Source organism: Gasterosteus aculeatus, chromosome 12, assembly GCF_964276395.1.
Source record: "Gasterosteus aculeatus chromosome 12, fGasAcu3.hap1.1, whole genome shotgun sequence".
Lineage (NCBI taxonomy): Eukaryota > Metazoa > Chordata > Actinopteri > Perciformes > Gasterosteidae > Gasterosteus > Gasterosteus aculeatus.
Window position 1 is genome coordinate 8,697,711 of NC_135700.1, and position 24,406 is coordinate 8,722,116.

At 44.4% G+C, this 24,406-nt stretch overlaps 1 protein-coding gene across 3 annotated transcripts in view; it reads left to right on the forward strand.

The window, feature by feature from the left end:
• LOC120835445 (protein diaphanous homolog 3) overlaps window positions 1-23,225 on the forward strand; it is a 123,826-nt gene extending 100,601 nt beyond the window's left edge. For all 3 annotated transcript variants that reach the window (XM_078085244.1, XM_040204411.2, XM_078085245.1), the window contains one exon: window positions 21,866-23,225. In XM_078085244.1, coding sequence (XP_077941370.1) covers window positions 21,866-22,215 — 350 coding nt within the window. In that variant the 3' untranslated portion in view covers window positions 22,216-23,225. The remainder of the gene's footprint in view (window positions 1-21,865) is intronic.
• The last annotated feature ends 1,181 nt before the right edge of the window (window positions 23,226-24,406 follow it).

The window sequence follows — 24,406 nt, forward strand, 5'->3', positions numbered from 1 at the left end:
CACTAACTGACACGCTCAACATCAGCCTGTGAGGTCATCAATTGGCGTCAGTTAGGATGCTGAAGTACGGCAGCACAAATATCCTAGCAATGCGTTTGGATACTTATTGTCTCAACAACAGTTAACCTGAATTAATATCAGTGCAAAACCACGTCCACTGAACTTAGTCCTTTTCCTTGTGTGAATTACAGAAAAAGCATCTAAAGCACGCTTGTGCAACCCAGCCCCATTAGTATCTGAAATTCGCCCTGCCCCGTTATAACCGCCTACTGCACAATAGAATGTTTCTCTTGGCTGTAAAATAAAGCTTCTTTGTTCTGCAGTCACAGTTGACTAGTAGCTGCCTGCCTCAAGAAAAATAATGACAATATAGGGAGACTGCAGACAAAGTGTTAGGAAGAAAGAAGAATATCATCAAAAGAAATATGAAATGTTAGGGTCAGGATAAAAAGAAAATGATACGAAAGCAGAAATAAACTGATAAGAAGTTAGACAGGCGAGGAACAAGGTTACTTCTAAGAGTATAAAAGAGACAAATGGACAAATGACTTTTATTTACCCATGTGTTTTGAGAATACAGCCGTTATTAGCCCTCATATACTGAATAGCGGTCTTCTTTCTATGCAGCCATTGATTCAATGTGTGTGTTTGTCAGTGTGTATTCTCATGGGTTGCAGCTAATCATCAAACAGTGGCGTGAGCCAAAGTTTGCTCATGATAGTCTGCCAGCTGATGTTCATTAAGCATTTGGCACAGAATGAGCTGTCCGGACACGAGGCTACCCAGGCCAGTGTGTGCTTCTCTCTCTCTCTCGCTGGCCCACTGAACTGTCTATATACACGCGTGCGTGCCTTAGAGAACACACGCGTGTATTACACAGTGCTGCAAACTGTGGTCCAATAGTTCTCGGCCAGTCAGGCTAAACACTCACTGGACTCGAGGCAGCTCTGTCGTCAAGGACCTTCTGGAAGAACAACATCTGGAAGAAGGTCCTTGACCCATCGAGCTCAATGTGAGGGAGACGTGTTTGGTGGGTGGGTGATGGTGGAGGGCAGCGCGTCGTGAAATCACCCGTCTATGCAGCACGCTCCTCCCATATGGAGAGAGTCCAAAGGTTCATTAGGGATTGTGTGTGCGTGTGTGCGCGCAAATGAGTGAGGAATCAGTGCTTGCACTCTTGAGAATAGGCAGACATCAAAGTCGCATGATAATTCATCCTGTTGGAGCCGTCCATCTATCAAACGGTCGAGAAGAGCGTGAATGTCATTTAGGCGGCGTCCAGCAGATCACCACGCGGCGGTGATCAGTCAGACTGAACATGCAGCGTCGTGATAAAATTGTGTCAAAGATGTGCCGTCCTCGTTAAGTGACAGATGACGGGGATAGTTGTCAGCACAACATCTTTTTGCCGATAGTAAATTTTACTCACATTTAATCGGCAATCCTAAAGCTTTGTGGCGGCCTTTTTTCTCCACTATTTTAATGTTAATGGCGTCACACACCGTGCACTCAGTCCTACCACAAGTATCCTCAAATGAATAGGACACCCCCGGCTATGATTATTAGCCCTGTCCACTTTTCCCTTCAGAGTCTGACACCTCATTGTGTATTTCTCACCCTGTTCCACTTAGCCCTCTTTGTGAGTAACATCTCTTACCGCATCATTAAATGAGACGGCTGTTTGTGATTCCGTGTTGCAGGAGAAAGAAAGAAAGAAAATCTCACCACCTTTTCTTTTTTCCCCCTCCTGGGTTTGTTAATCCAACACGGGCAAATGCAAGAGTTCCGCGTTACCTTTTGTGTGCGCGTTGATCGCTTGGCGGTGTTCACAGTTACACACGGCCTCCCTCGCCACGCGAGGCCGAACCACACCGCTTCTCCTTTCGTGCGGCGCTTTCCTCACAACTCCATCTCGGCCATCTCCTCTTGTTATCTCGAGCACGACACATTTCACAGCTTTCTCCTCATCCGCCAAATTGTAATGATGCTCAGCAGCACAAGCCTTCGCGTTAATCGTGTTCACAGCAGCGCTGATGCGTTTCGCCGTTTTTCTTTTCATGAATGCAACAGCAGTCTTTCTCCCCCCCTCCATACTGCTTCTCTCTCACATACACTCAAACACAAACCACACACAGTTTTGCCTCCAACCTGCTGCTATTCCTGTGTTGACAGAGATGACAGTCAAAAGCGCTCCCTAACCGGTTGGCCGTCAAGCACCGTTCTGCCCCTGTCAGTCAGATGTCGTCACCTGACACAGTCTATGTCAAGCCGCCTCGAATCGTTACCTCGGGGTCACAGCTGTCCTGTTTCAATTCCAGGAAGCCCGTGCGCTTGTCAGAACATTAAGCTCTTAACGTACAAAACTGAGAAGAAAGAGGAGATGTTATATTTATACAAATGGGTTTACATTTCACCACAGTGTTCCCCCTTGGTTTACAACGTCGGGGGAGGGGGGGGGGGGGGGTGTAGTAGTCAGGCGAAGGGTGGTAGTCGGCCGAAAGTGTGGGGGGGGGACTAGTAGTCAGTCCGATGTTATCTACCAATAATTATCTTGATGAAGAATCAGACGGAGTCACAGCTCGACCCTCGTCTCGGGCAGTAAGCAGGGGGCTCTGACCGCCTGTCTCTCACCATTTTCTTGTGTGTTGTTGGCACAGCTTTCTGGTGGAAATAAGCCCCCCTCCGACGCGCACACACACACACACACACACACATACAACTCTAAAACATACCAGTCAGGCATCGCCTATGCCTTTTTATTTGTACAGCTTCAACTTTTTATTTGTCCCCAAAAGGAGCCCAGCTTTTGCAGAGTGGACAATATGGATAAGTAAGTAAAATTACAACATAGCTGATACTGGTAGCATGAACAATCAATAAATCTGAATGTTTTCAACAGCTGGCCAGCCTCTTCTATGTTGTTGTAAAAATCCCCTTGCTTTAAGTACAACAAGGTGGGCTTTTCTGTCTGTTATTATTTCATTGTTTCACCACATTGCTTTCTTGGTTTCCATGTTTTCCCAAATACAGTATTTATTTCACCACTCTGGAAAAGGCGCGTTGGAAAAAAAATGTGAAACCTTTTCTCTCATGATGCTTGATTGAACTATTGGTCAAACTGCTTTGAAACATGAAGTCAGGAGGAAGAAAAGGGGTAGTGAAGGGAAGTTAGATTGATAAATAAGAGATGACAGGAAGGAGGAGGAGGAGAGCGGGAGAACACTGTAACCGCGCCGATCACGCCTCAGTGGTTCTACTAATCATGCAAACAAGGTCACTGTCCGCCAGAGCCAGACTGGCAGGCTGTATACGCACATGCATCTGAGGCGTTGCTCTCTCTCTCTCTCTCTCTTGCAGTATTTTCTCCTTCTGCTTTGGTCACTGAGTCGATGAGCCTGACACACAGCAAGCTGCCCACATGCAGGCTCACTACAATGCAAGTTTTAGCGATGCATACACAGCACATGCAGTCAATTAAATGCACCATAATATCCAACCAACGTTTGATCAGCAAGTTAAGTTAACGTGAAAGGAATTGCATTCAATGCAATTACTCTGTAATGAAAAACAAAAGGAGTTGCAGCCAACGTATACCCCTTCAATGAACCTCTCTTGTGTTTTGGGTGCAATACTCACCCTCTTTATATCGCTGTTTTTTTATTTTATTTATTGCTGGTAAAGTAATCATATGGGCAAAACCCATTATTTCCTGAGGTATATTTGGTTTCTATTTATTGTGGCTTAACAGCAGCTTTCATTCCAGTCGTAGAGTGAGTAACTCAACTGGATTTGCATATTGTTCATTACACACAGCACAAATGCATGTTTTACTTGCAACAGCAAATGACAAATGACAGAAAACACCTGCGGTTTCATTTTCTCAAGCTGGTTGACGATCGTCAAATTTTCTCCCTCTCTCTCATATGCTCTTACTCTCTCAGCCAGACACACACAAGCATACACAGTAACGGCTCTCTTGGCAGAAAATGTTGTGTTTCCCCACTACTCTTAATTGGCGGCATTAAGAAGGGAAGACGACTATGCAGTTTTCAGATGTTTGTGGCCATTTTCGCGGAGAGTTCATTAGACAGTACAAGAGAAAAATAAGAGACACAACTTATCACCTCCCTTTTCTGTCTGAGCCATACGCTCACAGACGCCATTGCATATTTGCCTGTTGCTATTTAACAAGTCCAGGCACAGTTCTGACACAGAGGCTTAGAAGAAAGGCGTTCACAAAAGGTGATGAAAGTCATTTTGCCTTGTCGTCTGCATCCATTGGTGCAGGCTTGAAGAAAGGATCTATTTTACCTTTCGGTCAATTTTCCTCCACCAGATTTCCATTATCTTTTATATTTTTGCTCTCCATCACGATGTTGCAACAGTGGGATAAGAGCAGTTTATTTTTGGGAAATATCCTCATGATATCTTTATGATAATATATAGAGCCAACCCAAAGGCATCTGTAGAAATGGTGATATAATTCACTGTATATTGGCTGAAATATGTTAAGATGTGGAGAGTTTGTTCAAAAATCAGTCAGAAGTCATGGCCAAGATACGGTTGTGTGTCGATCCAGCCGGAAGGGGGCCAAAACTCCCACCAGGATCGGTTACCTTTGCACTAATGTTAGTGACTGCGTGGAAGTGGAAGTGCGCAGGTAGACACCAGTGCGCAGGTAGACACCAGTGCGCAGGTAGACACCAGTGCGCAGGTAGCCAGCGGTATGGGATTTCTCAGGGAGGATTACATTCAGCTCTGGTCCTGATATGGTCAACACTCTGATGACAAACTACATAAATGCAAAGAATCATCCATCACCCACAAACACACACTCGCAGACTAATATTGTCCCAGAGGACCAAGCTTTGTATGTGTTTATGGCCTTAAGAGCTGTTGACAGGTGAAAATAAATCCCACTTTGCTTCTCTCCCTTCCTGTACCTTTTCTATCTGTGCACCTTTTCTTTCCCCCTTTCTTCTTCCAGTGGTCCTTTTCTATCATTCATACACCACTGCCTCCCTTTTTACCGGTATCCTCATTGTATGCACTTCTTGTTCTGTCCTTCTACGCCCCACAATGTCAGTTTCATTTTCGCTACGTGCTATATGCCTTCTTCTTTCACACCCTCGCTCCTATCGACACTAAGAGATGTTGCTCAACCAAATTCTATTCACTAGCTTGAGCATTCACCTCTTAAAACGTCATCCGTTGTGAGGACGCAATCAAAATCACAACCTTTGGGTGCTCAACAAGTCCCTTACTCGCATCCACACTGAAGCAGAAAGACGGTGAAGCCTCAGGGTGCTGCGCTTTGTTCCCCTCGTGCAAAGGTCAAAGGGCGATACCAGAAGCCCAGGCCACAGAGGCGATTTGTCCGTTTGCCACCGAAACACCTTCTACCTGACAGAAAGGGGTTGAATAGAGGAGAAAGGACGAGTGGTAGTAACAAGGGATTTGTCACACTTCTTTTGAAATGCCACCCGTGTTTTGAAGTCACAGTGGAGGAGACATTCGCACAATCTGTGTGTGAATGTGCCTGTCTGCGCCCCGGGGCCATTTCACTAATACTGCTTGTATACAGCTGTTTTCAAACAGGCCATCTAATCGAGTTACAATGACAGCCAGGTAGTACACCTGTGGACATGTCTTTTTTTCCTGTTACCACGGCAACCCGCACAATCAATGTATATACAGGTATTTGGGAAAAACGAACACATGATTACATTCATACGTAGGCTCACATGTGCGATCTGGCCCCCAATGGCCCAGCATGTCCGCAGGTTGGTGTTTTTCTCTTTTCTTTTCAGCTCTCTGTATCCTCTGTGGAACCCACAGCACTGGCTGTGTAGATGATAACATGTGCTGTAACAATATCTCCTCCACCAACCTATGAACCATTAGTAGTCACCACTGTGGTGGAAAACAATAATTTCAGTCGCTGTTGAGTCTTTGTTTAACTGAAATAAAGAAAATCATCCCAAAGAAGTTGCCGATGAAATATTATAGAATATTCTTGCAAAAAAGAGGCACAGTTGTACAGACATGGCAGAAGTGTGCTCTACAGATCAGATTTGTACAGAGTGATCAAGGGCTACTGGACCGTCCATGAGGCATTGAACGTGGACAATAAGTACTTGTTATCCAACATGAAGTAGAAAAAGAATTGTATAGGCAGTCAGCTGCATGGCTAACAATGCAAGGTTACCATAGTTTGTTACACAACAACACAACGTTTTAAACCTTTTAAAAGAGTTCTATTTTCTATACCGGTTTGTCTAGTGTATATTTACCTCAGATGAGCATTCAGTCAGACCTTTTTGAGTTTTTTTTTCTCCCGGGTGCCCTTCAGAAATAAACATTTGCGGCTAATCCTTTAATTAGAGAAAGGGAGAAAGCGGGTGATGCCATTTGTAAAGCATCCAACATCATATTTGTTCAAGACATGGGCTATTGTCAAAAACAGGATCAAAGCTTGAATCGTTTCATAATCTTCTGTCATTTCTTAAGTCATTGATGCTCAGTGGAGTTTGGAAATAAGCAGTAAGCCTTCACCCGCATTAGCAGTGGCCCACTCACTTTATCGAATGTGATCCATATATTAGCTTTATTTAATTACATTTTCCAGCATCACAAGCTCTGCATAGCAAAAGCCATTTATTTACATTGTGGTCCATAAGTGCTTGTCTCTACATTTTTTCTCATAGGAAATAATGTATTTGCCAGCTCCATACTGCAGGGTGGCAAGTTAACCTGCTAATCTTTGCTCCTATAGATGAACGCTTAGTTTGCACATTTGTAATGCATGGTATGCACATCTCACTCCAGTAGGCCTGACAATGGTGATAAACTGCCTTGTGTAGTATTACTATATGATTTGTTTGGGATAAATTTGGAGATTTTTAAAATTATTTTCTGCTAATTAGGAGATTTGATTTGATGAACAATGGTGTTTTAATGAGTCATTGCACTTTCAACTATGCACATCTCTACAGGCCATTCTCGCGATCATGTTTTATAAAGACCGAAAATAAAATGTCACTGTGTTTGACATGCTCATTGGTAAAAAAGCTATTTTATCAAACAGTTTGCCGTTCTGGTGAATTTGGCACTTTATCACCGGTACATCAACTTGCATTAGCCAAACTAAAACAGTTGCTATTGCTTTTTAACCAACAAGCAATCTGCCGTAGCTGAGCAAGATTATTGCTCCAGACCAGCGGTAAATGTGCCAGTACGCCGGGATGACACCATAGGTCCTTACCGAGCGTGTAAGCTGGTTCTTCCCCTGCTATCTTCCTTCTGGGTTTAGAGATGTCTGATTATGTCCAGACTCGAGCAATTCCAATAACAATGTAAGCTCGGCCTTTCTCGCCAAGTGGTTTGGCAGATATGAAATCGGTGCAAACAAAATCGGATTTGTGCATGGCCCCGAGCTAAAGCCTATAGCATCAGCGAAGTGACTGCTGTAATTGCAGTTATGGACGTATTACGAGCCGCGTTTCAGGCCAAGTTGTGCCAGTCTGTTGTCCCGACTCTTTCCATGACGTCCCCACTGTGCTGTCTCTCTGACCCCATGCTTTATCTGCATTCATTTGAACTACAACTAATGTGCAGTATTCCATATCTTTCTGCTTGCTGCATTTGAATGTGTGGGTGGTAAAGTTGTTTATCAAAGATTTTGCTTCCAGCACATGGGTTTTCTCTAACAAGTTATGATGATGTAAATGCTGATGTCAGACAGTGGATTGATTCAAATTAACCTGCAGAAACTGAGCATCTTCAGAAGAAAGCCCCTTTATTGTTCTATATTATTTTGATGGTGTAAAAGCTACATGGGAACGGCAAAATTCGATTGAACTCAATTATGCAGAAGGGTTTCTTCGCTCCGTAACAATTATCTTTATTTTATTGCTCAGTGTGTTATATAACCAAGCAAAGCTACTTTGTTTCCAGTTACCAACCACTATTTCTACTATTTTGTCTGGTAGATAACAGCCGTGCAGGAAGCTAAGCCTGTACTGGACACTTATGACGGAACGACAACTGCGCCAAACCAATTGATGGAAATGTGCCTAATTGTCACCCCTGTTGTGCGACATTTCAGAAGTTTGCTTTTGCTCCTTCTGTCTAAAAAGCGGAAGGGCGACAGGTTGAATCCTTCTGTGCTTTTGCGTGATTGTTTCTGCAGGGGTCTGTTATTCCATTTTACAATGTGACTTGTTTCTACCAAGCAGAGGCTGGTGTTTGAATAATAAATGATCTGCTTCCTCCCCCTTCCCCGTGCCCACATACAGATGTTGCGCTAGTCATTATTTGTTTGTGCATTTACTTATGCAAAACCCATTTCTCGCCATAAAGAGGGACGTCATTTTTGATGTATTTTGTTTTCTCTGTGGGAGTTTAAGGGTTCTGCTTTTCAGAGTGTATCTGTATTTTTTTCAGGGGTGAAAAATTTACGTGGACTTTCTGGCTGGAATGCTACATCGTAATGAGGTAGCAATAGCTGGAAGTAAAAGTGCCATTTAACCAACTTTCCTAGGCAGTCAGAAAGCGCGTGCACACTGCCTAACTCCTGTGTGATGAGAAGCAGCAGCACCAAAGCCTCTCTGATTGTTCGCAGACAGAAGCCGTTACTTGCCGTCATGGTGCATTGTCTTGTCTTCTGGAGTTATTTACTTGCTTGTTTCCTCCCTCGATTTCATCTTTGTTCCTGTGTTTGTCTTGCGTGTGTTTTCTGATTGGTGTTGTGATAATTACAAGTGGGATTGTGCCGCGAGCGCTCCTGTATGCTTTGATGTCTCCCACAGAGCCGCCGTTCTTTTCATTGGCTGACAAACCAACACTGTTTTGTACATCTGATTGTGCAGTTTTATATGCACCTGTGTGTCTTGCTCTCACAATATTTCCAATTCACATCCAGACAAATATTGCAATATTTCTTAAAAGGCAATGCTTCAACACAATTTAATTCACATCTGGATTCCTAGAATACGGAGCTGCTTTTGGATTTATTTATTTTGCAGGGACAATGCACACACATCAACAGTTGCACTGTAAGTGACCCATCTGCTGTCCTTGTCCAGCTATTCGAAGGCAGCCTAAAATAACATAATCTCAAATGGAAATAAACAAACGGACAAAAACAGACAAAGCAAATACATAGCAAAAAAAAAAAGCCAGACGTAGTGTCTTTGTCTCTAGAGTGAGCTTGATACCCTGGTGACAGTAGATTAAGGGACATTTACCGGTAAAGGATTAAGTCGACTACCAGAGCTTTGAATTAAAATCTCCACTGAGTTCATATGGTTGTAATTTTTCCAACTTTGAATTGAAACTTTCTCTTGTGTAAGGAACCCGTTCACATTCATTTTAAGTCGCTTCACTGAATTGCTGTTATCTTGGTCAACTTCTTTAGATAATTCCATATTCTTTTAGAATTACCCGCTTCATCATTGAGTTTAATAGCAAAAAAACAGCTGGCTACCTGGTTTCTCAGCATTATGAATTTCAAAGAAATTATGTATCACACAGTGTCTCTTTGTCTCTTCTATGCGATAAGGCTAAAGCATTTGCTAATGTAGATAACACCATTTTCTATTCAGCTCTTAATGATAAATATTCCACATCTGTCCTTCTCTGGATTCCTTTTTGCGAAAAAAAATCCCTCACAAAATAAATGGAATGCAGAACAGCGGCGTCCGAAATGTTTTTCCCCCCTCTTCCTCTTAAGAGCAAGCAGATACTAGCAGATCCAAGAAAAGGGAAACATTGTTAGCCGCTTTCCTTCTGATTAAAGAGACGCCTGTCATATCTGTCTTTTCTGACACAGACACGGCCGCATTGATTCCCACCCAGCTTTGCCCCGATTCAAGCCGTTTGAATCGATGGAGCTGTATCTTAGACATAAAGCCCCGCACATCGATTCCAGTTGGTAAAATTGTGACACCTCGAGTGTGTGTGTGAAGACACACACACACACATGCATGTTCGCTTTCTCTCAAGGTTGTGTACATGCTGTGTTTTTTAAGCATGCATGTACAAATTAGGCCCCCACCCTCTGTTCCACGTGTTTGCGTAGGTCAAGGCTAACATGAGCACTGAACTAGCAAAACAATCTACTCCCGTGTGAGGAAAAGCTCCTTGTCAGCAGGACGTCCTGCGTCTCTGCGACCGTTGATGCAGTCGGAGATGCACAGCGGCACATTTTACTCTCCTTCTGTGAGTCAAAGCTTGCGATGTGTTGCAGCCCTTTCCTTTGCCAGCCATTTACACTATGAACCCGGTCCATTGTCCGCGCGGCCATTGACCCCGTGGGCCAGACGAAGCTCATCCGGGGGGAGCATGGATTGCTACGGGCCCCATTAGAGCTCTCTGCAAGAATGAGATAGATGACACACTTGGAGTGGAGCGCTCTCCCCCGGGCCACATCTCTGAAGGACGTGTTTGCGCTAAATCGCCGATTCATAAACCGCTATGGCAAACGTGCACTATACCTGTGATGGGATCTTTGGACACACTCGGAGGTTCACTGTTGTAACCATTTATTGCCCTACAATTATCCAGCTAGGTTTGACCCTCACACACACACACACTGAGGTTGCCGCTACCGGTCCCGCTCCGCTTGAAAGTCCTCCCCTGGGTGCGAACAGCTGGTCACAAAATGGATCTTCGTTGTTTAAATGCATTTCCTCCTCTGTGGAGCCCACACATCTCTGTTCGGCCCAGTGCTGATTAAAATCAATAATGGTCCGATCGCATCAACGCCACCGACCCGGCCCGCCGACGTGTGTCTCGCAGAGGACTCCCGTCGTGTGACGAACTACCGCTTTCTTTGGCAAGATCCGTCCCTCTTCGAGGTGGTTGGGTTAATGTGTCCCCCTGAGCGGCGATGTGAGCAACCTCCTATTCAACCGCGTGATTTGTCTGCTGCATTGATCGGAGGCTCATTGAATGGAACGTGGCCGGCCAGCCTTCAGTTCTAAGTGAGCAGGAATACCAAACCGGCTGGCATCTGGCAACACACACACCGCCTGCGCTGAATGGCCGGGCCCATTTGCATGTATTGAGAGGTGTGAAATGCGTCGTTGAACGTACTTCAGCGCGCTGCGTAGCTCGTTGATGCATGGATTTTTAATTGCCCGGCCTGCTTGAGAGTAAACCGGAAGAGGCCCCTGGACAGAGGCTGAACTGTCACTTCATTTGTTTCCCCTTTCTTAACTCTCTCTCTGTGAGTGTTGTTAGCTGACCTTCACTGGGACAAAGCCCTGATTCTAATTGCATTGATATGTCAGTGAGCGATAGTGGTTTGAGGACACCGTAGCAGCACTACCCCCCCGGAGCGCTGTGTCGGTGGTGGTGCTGCCGCGTGAATTCTGCTCTTCTTTTCACTGATGACTCACAGAGCCGAGCTGCTGAGAGGGAGGAGACGGGGATGTCAACGTGACGCTGGCAGCCTCTTACTTTGTTGGTGCGTGCCCACTCAAAGCCCTTAAGGCCATATAGTAGGTTGGTGGAGAAAAAAACAAAACATGCAGCGCCCGTCACGAGGCCCAAAAGTTTTCTGGCGGGTTGTCAAGAGGCCCGAGTGCGGACTCGGCGCTTGCTGCTGTCTCTTCTCGTTAGTGGAAGCAGAAATTCTAAATTTATGTCCATTTAACAAGTTCACTTGTATTGCTCGGCGAGCAGTCTCTGATCTCCGCGTGCGCCTGTTCCCTCCTCTGCTGCTCGTGTCCTCTTGCTGCGTTGCCTCCCCTGATGTTTCGTGCCTACAGCGGCGAGGTGTTAATTTGTCGTCAGAAATCAGGCCGTTGGACAAAAAAAAGAGACTGTTGAGCATGTCTCACCCTCGCTACCCTAAGTTTGCACGCTTAACTTTGCGTTGATGGTATTTAGTCATTTAATGACAGCATCAGCCCATATCACGCAATCTTGGCCCGATGTGTTGCCTGTCTCTTAATTTTAATTCTGGTGTGGCTTGATTTGATCTAATTTTTCTCCTGCCAACTGGTGGGTGGTATGCGAACGCTCCTGCCCGCAGGCCTCTGCATCCGTGTGTCATGTTTATTCATCAAAGATTATATCTGAAATCAAGTTGAAGCGTAAAATTAACATACTGTAAATTTCAGCCGGTAGAAGGAATACAAAGCCCCTTGTTGTGTTGTCTTTTACAGGTTGGAGTCCTCTCGGATGTTATGTTGACCTTAATGTTTGATTCATTTGATACTTAATTCCATCGTCTTGCAATAGATACATACCTTCAACAATAATGTGGTTTAATTTATGTAAAACACTATATAACTAGCAATGCGCAGCCTGTTCATTTTTCTTTAAGTTATGTGACGTTTCTTGGAAGATTTAAATTTCTATTAGTAGTAGTAGTATTTCTTTCAATGTCATTATCATTTCATGATTTTCTTAATACTCATTTGACATGGGTGAATAGTAAAGGAAGAACTGAACACATCAGCTGTTGACGTTGTGTGCAACGGTTTTCTCTTCACTTTACGCTCCCTGATGCAAATTAACGTCATGCACTCAAATTCTGCTAATGACATAATAAGTAGATAAATTAATGCTTAACGCTTAATTACACTTTTGTTATTCCATAACCATAAATGTCTTTCAATCAGAGGAATAGTTGGTTCCATCCCCGGCTCCACTACATGTTGATGTGTTCAAGGGAAACATATATGACCCCGTGTTGCTCCCGCCGAGCCGTCTGGGTACGAATACGTGTGAGTGATTAGTTGGTGGCACCTTGGCTGGGCTGGCCATTGGTGTACAGTGTGAATGGGTGAATGATGGCATGTGGGGTCCTTTGTCTGGCCTGAAGACTAATGTAGTGTCATTAAATGACAGGTGCATCTGCCCTCGCTGTCCGTTTCTCAACATTTTGACCAGTGAAAGTAGACTTTTTGTTTAATTGCAATGTAGATCGCTTTGATTTGAGAGTCAGAAGCTGCATTGCTGTCCGTCTGCAATATCTGATCAAATCAGCTTTTTTGCTGACTTTATTAATTGAAAAATTGTTGATTTTTCTTTTCCACCGAAGCTTGACGGACAGCTCAGGGGTCACAGATGCTTCACAAGTAAAATAAAGAAATTGTGACTTCCGACACTGGAGGAGAAAAGAGGAGTGAGAGGAAGGAAGAAGTTTGCAGTTGTTTGAAAGAGAGAAAGCAGAACCTGTGTCGAAGGAGACCGGCTGGTTACCAGATGGGTTTTGTCAGGGAGAGGAGGGAACAGAGAGGGAAATGGTTAAGAGATGCAGGCTGATGTGGCTGTCTGTAATGCGATATGGCAGATGTGATTTTATTTTTAGGACACAAGGCCCCAGAACGATAGGTTTTATAGGGTTTTGAGTGGGTTGATCTTTTTAAATATTCAACTTCAATGAAATATGGAGCATGACTCCGGGCTGTTTGGAATTCATAAGTCTGTTTGGCAGTACTGGCCCTGCATATTGAGAGCTGTCAGAGTCGGCCTGAGTGTAAAACACAAGCCCTCAGCTGGCAGCAAAAACAATGGCAGAAAAACACCTCAGAGAGACAAAGAGTGGAAGTCTTCCACTGGAGTTTGAAATATTTAATTACCTTAGATATCACAACAGCGGTGGCTGATTAAATCTTGGGTTACATTACAAGTGTTGAACATCAGCACATGATGAACAACATCATGCCTCAGTACACTGGTGTGGCTAAACAATCGCTAATATAAATGTCATCTATGTAATTCCCAGTTTTAAGAATGTGAAGCTTTTTTTTGACATAAGATGTATCCTTTGAACATTGAGAAATACAAACATATCTATCTTCATATTCATGTAGAATAAAAGAAGCTGAACTTCACAGCAAGCAGTACACATACAGATGCCGAAACAATTGTATATTTGAATGAGCTTACAATTAAGATCAAGATTCCACCCAGATATTTGAAGCTTAACTTTCTCAGTACTTACACATTAAAGTCTTCTTTACCAGGTTAGTATTGAGGTTTACTATCAATCCCTTCTATATACTTTAAGGTATGACAATGAATCCTATTTAATGTGCTGGTTGCACCACCTACCTGGATGTTGACAAGTGAAGAGCAGTGACAGAAAAACACAACACAACACACGCTGTTTTCATGTGGGATTTTAACCAGGTTTTGCTCCCCAATTAAGCTCATCTCTTTTTGATCTGAAAGCATCTTATCGGAAAGCGCATGGGGCGGCCTGAACATGCGTTATGGATACAGATGACTTATGCAGTCTCCCCACTGTCCACTGCAGTCCGCGTGTGAGTCCACCGCCTCTACTCCTCATCCATCATATGAACTTCTCTTCGGTCCACCGGTTCATTAATCCGTGTTACAGGCTGATTGGAGGCCAACCGAGAAATGTGTGCTCCTCTGTGTTTGCCTGTCCACGTTTGCGGTGTGCGTCGCCGCTTCGTGTCTGGAGTCGCGCGTGGGATCAATATTTTGTGACAGGTGGACACTGCTGGAGACAGCGGCTGATAGAAACCCTCAGTCAGTGTGGCGCCACTGACTGGGAAATACATATGCATTAGGCCCCGGCCGCTGGTTATATTTACCAGTAACCACACAAAACAACAACAGGTAGCACAGCCCGAAACCAAGACATGTTTAATTCATGCCAGAGGCAGCAGAGCACACCGCCGCTACACCCGTATCATTGAAATAGCCGACGCTTATTAGGAAAGAACTGTGTGTGTGTGTTTCCTTCCACGCAGTGGTGTGTGTCTGACAGTCTGTCTCGCTGCGTTTGCGTCTGATGTCTGCTTTTGTGTTTGTGTTTGTTTGTGTGTGTGTGGGAGACGCAGAGACAGAAACCCCTGGAAGTGATGCCGTCCCTGTAAGAGGAGACATTCTCAGTCCATTACCCTGCATGTAGGTATAATTAGAGTAAAGCAGGACTAAGAGCCTGGGCTGCTACCACCATCTGCCAGGTGTATTCTGTCTTTGTAACACAAGTGGACAGATTTGTTCATGTTGTAAAAGATTATGCATTTTATTTTACTTTTCTCCATCTTTTACCTCATTTATTACACATCCCACATTTGGTGCAGCAGCTTTATTAATACATGAATGCGTTTCAACCACTTGCCGAGATGAGTAATTTACAGCACTAAACATAGTGTTGCTTTCAGAGTGAAGTTATCATGTGGCAGTACAGTTGAAAAGGGGGATGGTCATTATTTCTAGAAGATGCTGTTTAAGCTGTATTTATTTTTCTTCACAAGCACAATGCAGTAGTATCATTATTTCTGATCCATGCATGGTAAACACATCGCATCACTACACTATAAGCTTTGTGTGCACGATACATTAAGTTGATTGAAGGCGTCTGTCTGTCCAACAAGTCGCCTCCCGGAAAAACGGGCCACTGGAATGAATTAAAACAACAATGTCTTTGATGTGTGATGTCTTGGATACATTTCCCATCGCTAGATATTTGAAAGCAGAAAGGTGAAGTACGTGGTCCATTGTCGCCGTCTGCAGCGTGACCCGGCAGGGTGTGCCGGGTAGCCGTCCTCGTGGCAGCTGGACCGGGCTCAGCTTCTGAGGCATTGTTGGAAGCACCGGGGCGTGTTGATGCGATGTCACGCTCGGCTGCTCCCACAGTGGCTGGGGTTCACACCGAGGGGCAGTCGCCCCCAGGGGCTTCCAGCTCAGCCCTTTCATACTCTCCACGCTGGCCTTTTTTTTGGTTTTAAGCAGTAAACCACCCCATCACCCCCTGCCCACTTTGTCACGTACACTTGACTTTAATATGACTCACTCATGTCTGTGTGAGCTTGGGGTGGGGTGGGGGGGGGGGGGGGGGGGAGATATATGTGTTGACATGTCTTTACGAGTCTGTCACTTGTGTACACGCTTGTCGCTGTGCACGGGCCGCTGCCATGTCCGGTCAAATAATGTTTATGATCACTGTGTATTTTTGGTATTTTTAGGTGAATCATAGAGGTTGACCTATAAATGCCAACCAACGGCCCCCGCCGTTCCTTGGGAAGCAGTGCGGTTCTTACCCAGGCTCCGTGCACTCTGCTAATTGATTCCCTCGGACGATGTGTATCGACATCGTATCGGTTTCCATTTGGACACTTGAAATAACAGACTGTACTTTTATCTCCCAGCATTATACATCTTAAGCTGTACTGTGAATCACATGAGCACCACAATTAGACCAAAGTAGTGATTGTGAATGGCCACAAACGCTCTTCACTATCGTTAAATCAAAATGTGTACTTGTGTCTGGCTTCAGAAGATGTAGAGCCTGCGGCTGCAGCTAATGATTATTTTCATTATCAATGAATCTGTTGATTATTATTAATCTGATAATCATTCCCAGAGCTCATTGTGTTAAGAAGTCCAGTTTTTTTTTTTTAATTGACTATATTATGAAAACAGACGTTGCTTCATATTTAGTGGATCCACTGATTGATTAGCGTATGCAAAAGCCCTAAAGTAAATGCCATGTGCCACTAGATAATTCTGTGGTAGAATAAATTCACAGAATTGAAGAAGAAGAAAAAATCCAAACCCAGTGATTGAATACACGCTGTCACACATGCACCTAAAAGGCTTCCAAATGATGTTTGCTTTTCTACAAACAAAATTGTCCATTTTTCTGTATTTACAAAGATATATGGGGTTGTTTAATATGGGAGAGGAGAGACTGAGGGGAACCGGGGGGGGGGAGGGGGTCAAATCACGGCTCAACAAAGCAAAAACACTTTGATGTGCATTAGAGCAAGACAGGCTTCACTTACCTATAACAGTGCTGGTTTTCACATTACCCTCAGGGATCGTTGTGGGGCTCTTTCAACAGTCCATTCCCACACCTCCCGTATTTTCTCTTCCTCAGTCCTTTTTTTTTTTTTTACACTCTATTTCAGTCTCCCAAATTACAATCATTCCCTCCAAATCATTGTCCGGGGGCTTTTCATTCTGCCCATCTTGTCATCACTCTACCTAATCATCATCATCCTATTTCTCCCACTGTGGCCTTCCTTCCATTGTCCCTTCATTGCTGGTTGCCGCTCATCCTTACTGTTAATCCTGCCTGCTGCTTTTCCATGTGACAGAGGCGCTAGGCAGACCGCTCTGCACACACACACACACACCGTTAACTATGACGAACACGCCAGGGACGAACAGTCAATGACTGGTGTGTTGCCAGGTAATGATCTTTAATTACAGGCAGCCTAATGCACACAGGCCAGCTAACGAGCTGTGTGCTATCTGTAACCTTTCTCAAAGACTCACTGGGGGACATTGGCGCGTCAACACATTTTTGACTGCACACTTGTTCGACTCGTAAATGTCGCTGTCCTCTTCACGTCTCCTTTAATGCCGTTCACAGCGCATTTCATGCATAGTGTATGCTCAGGAAAAAGAAATCTGTTGTTTTGCACGTGACCTCGGCGGTGTGGTACAGCCGTGTGTTGGAGGAGAGGAAGGAGTGAGAGTCACAGCCGAGACCGCTGAAACAATCATGCTCTTCATCCAAAGGCTGAAAAGTTTCCCGAATGTGATGATTTTTGCTCTTATCTCCTTTTTTTAATATGGAAAGGTATTGCCTTGGAAGCTTGCAAAGTTTTTTGGGGAATTATAACAAATGACAGAAGAATCTTAAAAGAAAAATGAGCTATTTTAATGCTGTAATTAAATTAATGATTAAACTACTCATTTATTATATTTCATGTACAACAAATAATTTTTCCCAAATCATTGACCTCAGCCTCAGATGTTCAACTTATTGATGGAAGAAAAAAAAGAGAAAATCTTAGCAAGTAGTCATCGTTAGTCATAACATGCAGGAAACTGCCAAGCCAGCGAGATGTGGTGTGATTTCATGACGGCTGTGGAAGTGTTTGTTTGATCTTGCTAACTCCAACTTGTCGTGTCAATCACTGCGCGGAGAAAAAAAAAAGGCCTTTCGCTCTCTTGCTATTTTTCTGAGTCCGCATGACTGCTCTCTCCTTAAAGTGATCAAATGCTGCAAACTTCATAAGAACGGGGAGGGAGGGAGGGAGAGATGAGGGGAAAGGCTCATCTGCGTCTCATTTAGCAGCGGCAAGCGCAAGTGGACCGAATGATCTGACAAGAAAATATGAATTCCTCTCCAACTATTACCAGACAGAAAAAAGAAACACTCCGTATTGGAGTTAGATTCACACAGAACGCCACCCAATCAGACATTTAATAAACCACCAGGGCTCCATCTTCAAATTCCTGATGATATTCTCGAACCATTCAGAGCGGCGATTTGTCTGCTTTGTTTCGAGGTTTCGGTGTCTGCAAAACGAGTGTCAGTAGCTGTTTTAAAAGGCGGTGAGACATTTAAAAGTTTAAAGACACATTTTACAACGCGGCTGTCAGAGCAAGCAGACAAGAAGCTCTCAATGTTTTTAAAGGCTTGGACGGCGGCGGACTGGAGACTGATAGACTTCAATTTAGGAGAAGCACAACGTGTTTCAAGTTCTATAGACGTACATAAAATACTAATCTTTATACGAGTCGACCATTTCTTTCCAATCTCTTTAATAGCTGGTAATGTAGATGAGTTCATTGTCACCTCGATGTTGGCAGGTGGTTCAGCTTTAACAGTCAGGACAAAAAAGGCACCGCCGCAGTCTAGACTTCTCTTTCTCCCTCTGCCTCAGTCTGTCTGCCCACCAACTTCTAACAACTTCAACAGAGCAGAGGAGGAGGAGAGAGATGAGTAAAAGCTCATCTGCATCATTTGAAGCAGCAAATGTAAATGGAGCAAACTGTCCTACATCAAGAAATGTGAACTCTTTTCTGCAGATGGAATAAAGCCCCTCGCTCTTTTCCAATATTGGACACGGAAGGTTTTCCAATAGACTATCGCGGAGAGGTGTGAAGATCAACCGCTACCTTTTTGGAAAAATCAATACAAGAGTGCAGGCTGTTACACCGTCAATGCACAGATCAAAACTCTCAAAATTGCCAAGGAGGGTGGTGAAAAGAATCCACCGTGCGCTGCACTACCGAACTGTTGACATGAGAAACGCAGCATGCAAAATGCATCAAAAGCGTTTAACCTTTACAGTGGCTTCGCCGACTGGCTCCTTTAGGAGAACGGCATGCGGCGAGAACAATAAAGCGCTGTCAGAGACGTGCCTGCAGGAGCAGTCAACCCAAAGCAAGCGAACAACAAAGCTTGAATTGCCAACTAACCCCACTTGCCCCCAACTCTTCCTGGTCAAAGGAAATAAGCGAAGCGATAAGCTGTTTCGTTTCATTTACAAGGACATGCACACGTTGGGTATTTATAAAGGACTAGATTTCAAAGCATGAATGTGACCCTGAATTGGAGGTAAACAATATCCAGATGTCAACAGTTAAGTGAAAAATGCATTCCTTTGGGGACAGTCCAGAATGTTTCCCTTTTTGTCACTGCTTATTGACGACGGAACCAATGTCATACGTCAGGGTTCGTTCACAGGTCTCGCGCAACACTACTACTTTGTAAAAAAGTTCTACGGGGCCTTCAGTGGCTGTGCCGCCCTGTAAATTGCCTCAAGTGATGTCACCTGAGTCGGAGTCCGGCTGAGGGGCTGAGGACTAGTTTGAAAATGGAAATAATCTGGGGGTGTGCAGGTAGAAAGAAACAACCTCTGCAGACCACTCTTCACGTCTACTTAGTGCTTAAAGGGACGTTGGTCTCGATCATTATCGCACAGCCTGCAGTCAAGTGGACTTGTGGGTAATGTAAGTGCCAAAATGTGTCAGGGAAAAGGAATCATTGTCGCTGTGACGGCTGTGTGAGAATGTTGGTTGAGGAGGTTGCTCCTGTCATCAGTGTATGAATGGGTGAATGATGACATGAAGGGGTAATGCGCTTTGAGGGGTCTGAACAGTAGACGAGTGACACGTCTAAGCAGAATTGAAATGCACTGACTGTGTGATGACTGGATTGGCCAATTGGGGCGCCACGGTCTGGTGTCTCATCACAACCCCTCCCCCCCACCCCCCATCACAGCACGTGTTCAGTAAATGGCTGTTTTTCTCTTTAAATTCCTCTTGACTCGCTCCGCTAAAGAAGCCGTGTGAGTTGTCGGTTAAAGCAGCGAGGAGAGACGCCGCTCTACATCTCTGCAATGTGTTTTTCAGCCGAGATGAAGGCGTACATCAAGAAGCTAAGGGGGCTTCAAAGGGAGGGGCAGCTAGGTGTCACGGGGCGGGCAAAGGCCCAAGGGGTCTGTTAGCGGAGGACACAAGCTCACGTTGAAGTGTGCGATTTATAATCACTTGGTGTGATAACACCTCCCATGTTGCCCCCGCAGACGGAAGTGCAAACAAGATATTCAAATGTAAATTGCCGATGCCACATTGGATCATTCTCTCAGCATCAGGACCCAAGAGCGTGTTACATGTGAAGGAAATGCGAGAGTTTGGACCGATCGGGCACAAAGACACACGCAGGAGGGGGTAGATGACAGGTTTTAAGAGGGAGGAGAGAGGAACCGGACGGGATCGGGCAGCGCAGGATTGTCAGTGGGGAATTATTGTCACCTCTAAAGATTGAGACTGCAACAACAGGATGAGAGAGCAAAAGGGGGGAGATAATGAGAGCAGACTTCAGCTGTGGTAACTGTTCCGTCACAGCAAGAACGCAACGCACACTACTCACTTCATACTTTTAAAATCCTCCTCTGACTCTTGTTTGACTCACGTGTGAGTGTTGAAGGGGGGGAGAGAGAGAGAAAGAGCGAGAGACTGTTGGATTTCTTTGTTTAATTTTGGCAGTGGGTTCCTTCTTCTCTGCTCTCTTTCCTCCCTTTATCCTTATTTATTTGTCAGAGGTTGTGTTCAGGGACATTCCTTGTCATCCGTCAGCGCGGCCCATAAAACACACTGTCATGACTGACTGGCCACGCTCCAAACTCATTACCGATTGGCTGACGGAGCGGGTCGCTCTGTTCTGCTCTGCTGTGTTTGACTCCTGTTTGCCAGACATTCCAGGCTCAGGAAATTTTAAATGCGGCGGTGTCTTTCCCCGCGTCACTCCTCGCAGCCTCACGCTCAAGGTCACATGAATATGGATTTACCCTCTTCTTCCAGCACACATACTGATGATGAAGTCTAAGATCTACTCAGAGGGATTATAATGCAGGACGTAGGTCTGATCCAGCCGTCACTGTGCTCCACTGACTGTCTGGGGTTGAGCTTTTAGTCTGAAACTAGAGGAGAGGGGGAGGAGGGAAGGGGGGCTGAGAGAAATAAGAAAGATGAAGAGCACTGCTGTGGGAGCAGAGAGCTGAGATGAAGCACGGAAGGAAGGAGAATGGATGATAATGGGGAGGGATCAGTGCGAGTGGGAGGGTGTCGTGTAGGAGAAAGGGGAAAGAGAACGGGAGATTGGAAAAGGGCAACGCGCAAATTTATTGAGTTTCTGAGCCGGTTGATCAGCCATATTCGTTTCATCATATCGAGCTTGCGGTCTGCTGCAGGAAACGTGTACTGGGTACACGGTATTTACTTTCTAGGTGTGTGTGTGTGTGTGTGTGTGTGTTCAATATAACAGTGTGCGCAGTAAGCTCATGCGGATACGTGTACCTTCGCTTTGTTGTGCATGTGCCTGTGTGTGCATTATCTCCTGATGCTTCTTGTACTTGGGGTGTCTGGATTGGTGGGTAGTGTGCCTGCACGTATGTATCTGACAATTGTAATAGCGTCTTTTTATTTGCTGCAGATTGACAGCGAGGATGTGTTTTTTTCTAATTCAGCCTGTGATTCACCGCTGTGCTTTTTTTTTACCTAAAGGAGTCTCCGCTTCTTGCTCCCCTCCCTCATGATAACTCATTGCATTTTGTTTTTCCACTCACAGAAAACAACAAGGCACCTTTGCAAAGGTCTCGCTCTCGGCAGAATATAAATGCAGGTTCAGCGCCGGTGAAAGCGCCCCACGCCAGGGAGGCCCATAACGAGTCCGAGGGCCATCCATCCGCGGCCCGGGCCAAGGCCGCTGTGTGTTCGGAGTCCGGCCGCAGGTACAAGAACACGCAGGGTGCCGGCCTCTGGCTGGGCAGAGAGAGGGTGGTGGAGAGAGCGAGGGTCAAGCCGCCTGAGAAGCAGACGGAGGTCCAAGCGGAGGCTCCGGCCTCCCAGACGTCCTCCTCCGGCGCTGACGGGGAGTCCGATCTAGAGGCTCTGCTGGCCAGACTCAGGGCCTTGTGAAGTCAGTCCAGTTTGTTTGCTCCAACACACATTAGCACACTCCAATGGTGACCAAAGACATTCTGCTGCTACGGTTCTGTAAACCAGCAGGAAATGTCCTCACTAAGACAACGTTTCGATTCGTGAGGCACAAAGGACCATTTGTCCTTTGTGCCTAAATAACCACAAAAGGTTTTTAAAATGGCTTAATAGTAGGTGATTTGTATGAATCCTAAAAGAGGATCAATGTAGGTTGAGGACAGCTGGTCACATAATGTTGTCAGAGATTTGTAATATATTTACAAAAGATGTGATTCGATGGTAACACTTAAGCATATTCGTATTAAACGTTACACAAAATGCAGTCTTAACAGTCTCTTCTTGATCCTGTAAAGTGCACCGCCAAAATAAGTCATTTATATATTCAGTATTACATTTCATATAAAAGCTTCAATTACATTTCTTCTCACGTTGGAGTTTCCTACTGTGTCACTTATTTGATATCGTAATATATTGTCTTACCTGCATTTGGTCTCAATCATTTTGATATACATGATAATCACAGCTTCATTTTACTTTCCATATTTAATTATTTTGTCTGTTTTTCTTTCCTTTTATCTTCTTTGGGTCTTTTCCATTCCTGTGATGTCTTTTATATTCAAAACATTTATCAAAAAAAATTGATGTGATGTGCATTCTATAAAACTACAAAAATCTATATAAATATATATACACAGCAATACTTTGGTGTAGGATTGTACCAGTAATTAGATGTCATTGACAAGTTGGTTTTGGTGGTGCTGCTTTGTTTCTGTGGCAATGGGTACATTTGTTCACAGTAAGAACGAGGCTGCGGAATGGGACACAATCTGACAATTGAATTGAGCTAAAACAAAAGTTCATCCTCAAGTCGACCAACTGAGGCTGCCTTCTGTTTCCCACCTCCCCAAAACTCTGCTAACCCTCACTGTGTTTGTTGTATTTGCTCAATTTTATAGAAACATTTGCAATAAAATTCTAAAATATATAAATGTTTCCTTGTCGTTTTCATTATTAAAAGGATATTTTTCCGCCTCGCAAGTTACTTTCAACTGACCAAGTCATGGAAATCTACACCACCCCCCTAATATTACACCTCACATCTAGTTTGTCTGCCTTCATGAACTAATGTAATTAGCAGAAATGTAAAAAAACAATCAACCAACACGTGTATTGTGAGGCCCAGAGGGCTCTGACTACGTTTCCTAAAGGTTAATCACACTTATTTTCAAGTTTTCAACAGTTCTGTGGGTTCCAATAAACTATAGCAGCTTACTATTTAGCATTTCCCAATACATGGTATGTCAAATGCTGTATGACTAAAGTCCAATAATGTCCTCCTGCATCTATGGTCACCCTCCCTTTTAAACATCATTGTACATTGACATATGGCTCAATATAGTTTTAACTCAAAGCTCCAATTGAGCGTTCCGGGGAGAGACAAACATCTGCTCGCTCTCTGCTCACTGATCAGTGCAGTTGTTGTTGCTCCTCCAGTGGCCCTGATTCCGCCTGAGCTGGCTGCAGTGGGTTTTTTTTAACAGTATTGCGATCAAACCGCTTCCTTATAAGGGTTGTTGGGGTTCTCCGTGAGGACAGTCGCCGTCTTTGATACGTTTTTTGTAAAGATGCTGCCTCAGAGGAAAGTTAATTTGTCTTGTGTGTTTTTTTTTCTTTCTAGTGCTGCGGAGGATTACCTCCCATTCTGTGTCCCTGAAGTTTTAGAGTCTCTAGGATATTTTACTCTGGTGTTCTCTTTTGCCTAAGTGTTTTTCCGTATGTGCTATAGTATTCATACAAGTTCATTAATGAGCTTTAATCATTAATCTGATTTACAAGTACATTATCACACCACAATTCAGAATGAATGAATTAAGCATTAATCCATTTGACTTTTTGCATAAATGTGCACTGTGCTCTGATTTATAAAGGTCATTTGTGTTGGTCAGTTAAGAAAAGTAACTTTAGAAATAAAAATAACATTTAGTCCACATCAGGGGTGAGATCCCTCATATGCTGCATGCATAATTCTCCAAAAATACCTGCATGCCTTAGAGATGAAAGAAATGATAACGCATAGTCACGTCTGTGCAGGCCTGTTAGTAGTAGGGCAGGAAAATGACCGGCTAAACTCCCGACACTACAAATTGAAAGGAGACGGAGCGCATAAGGA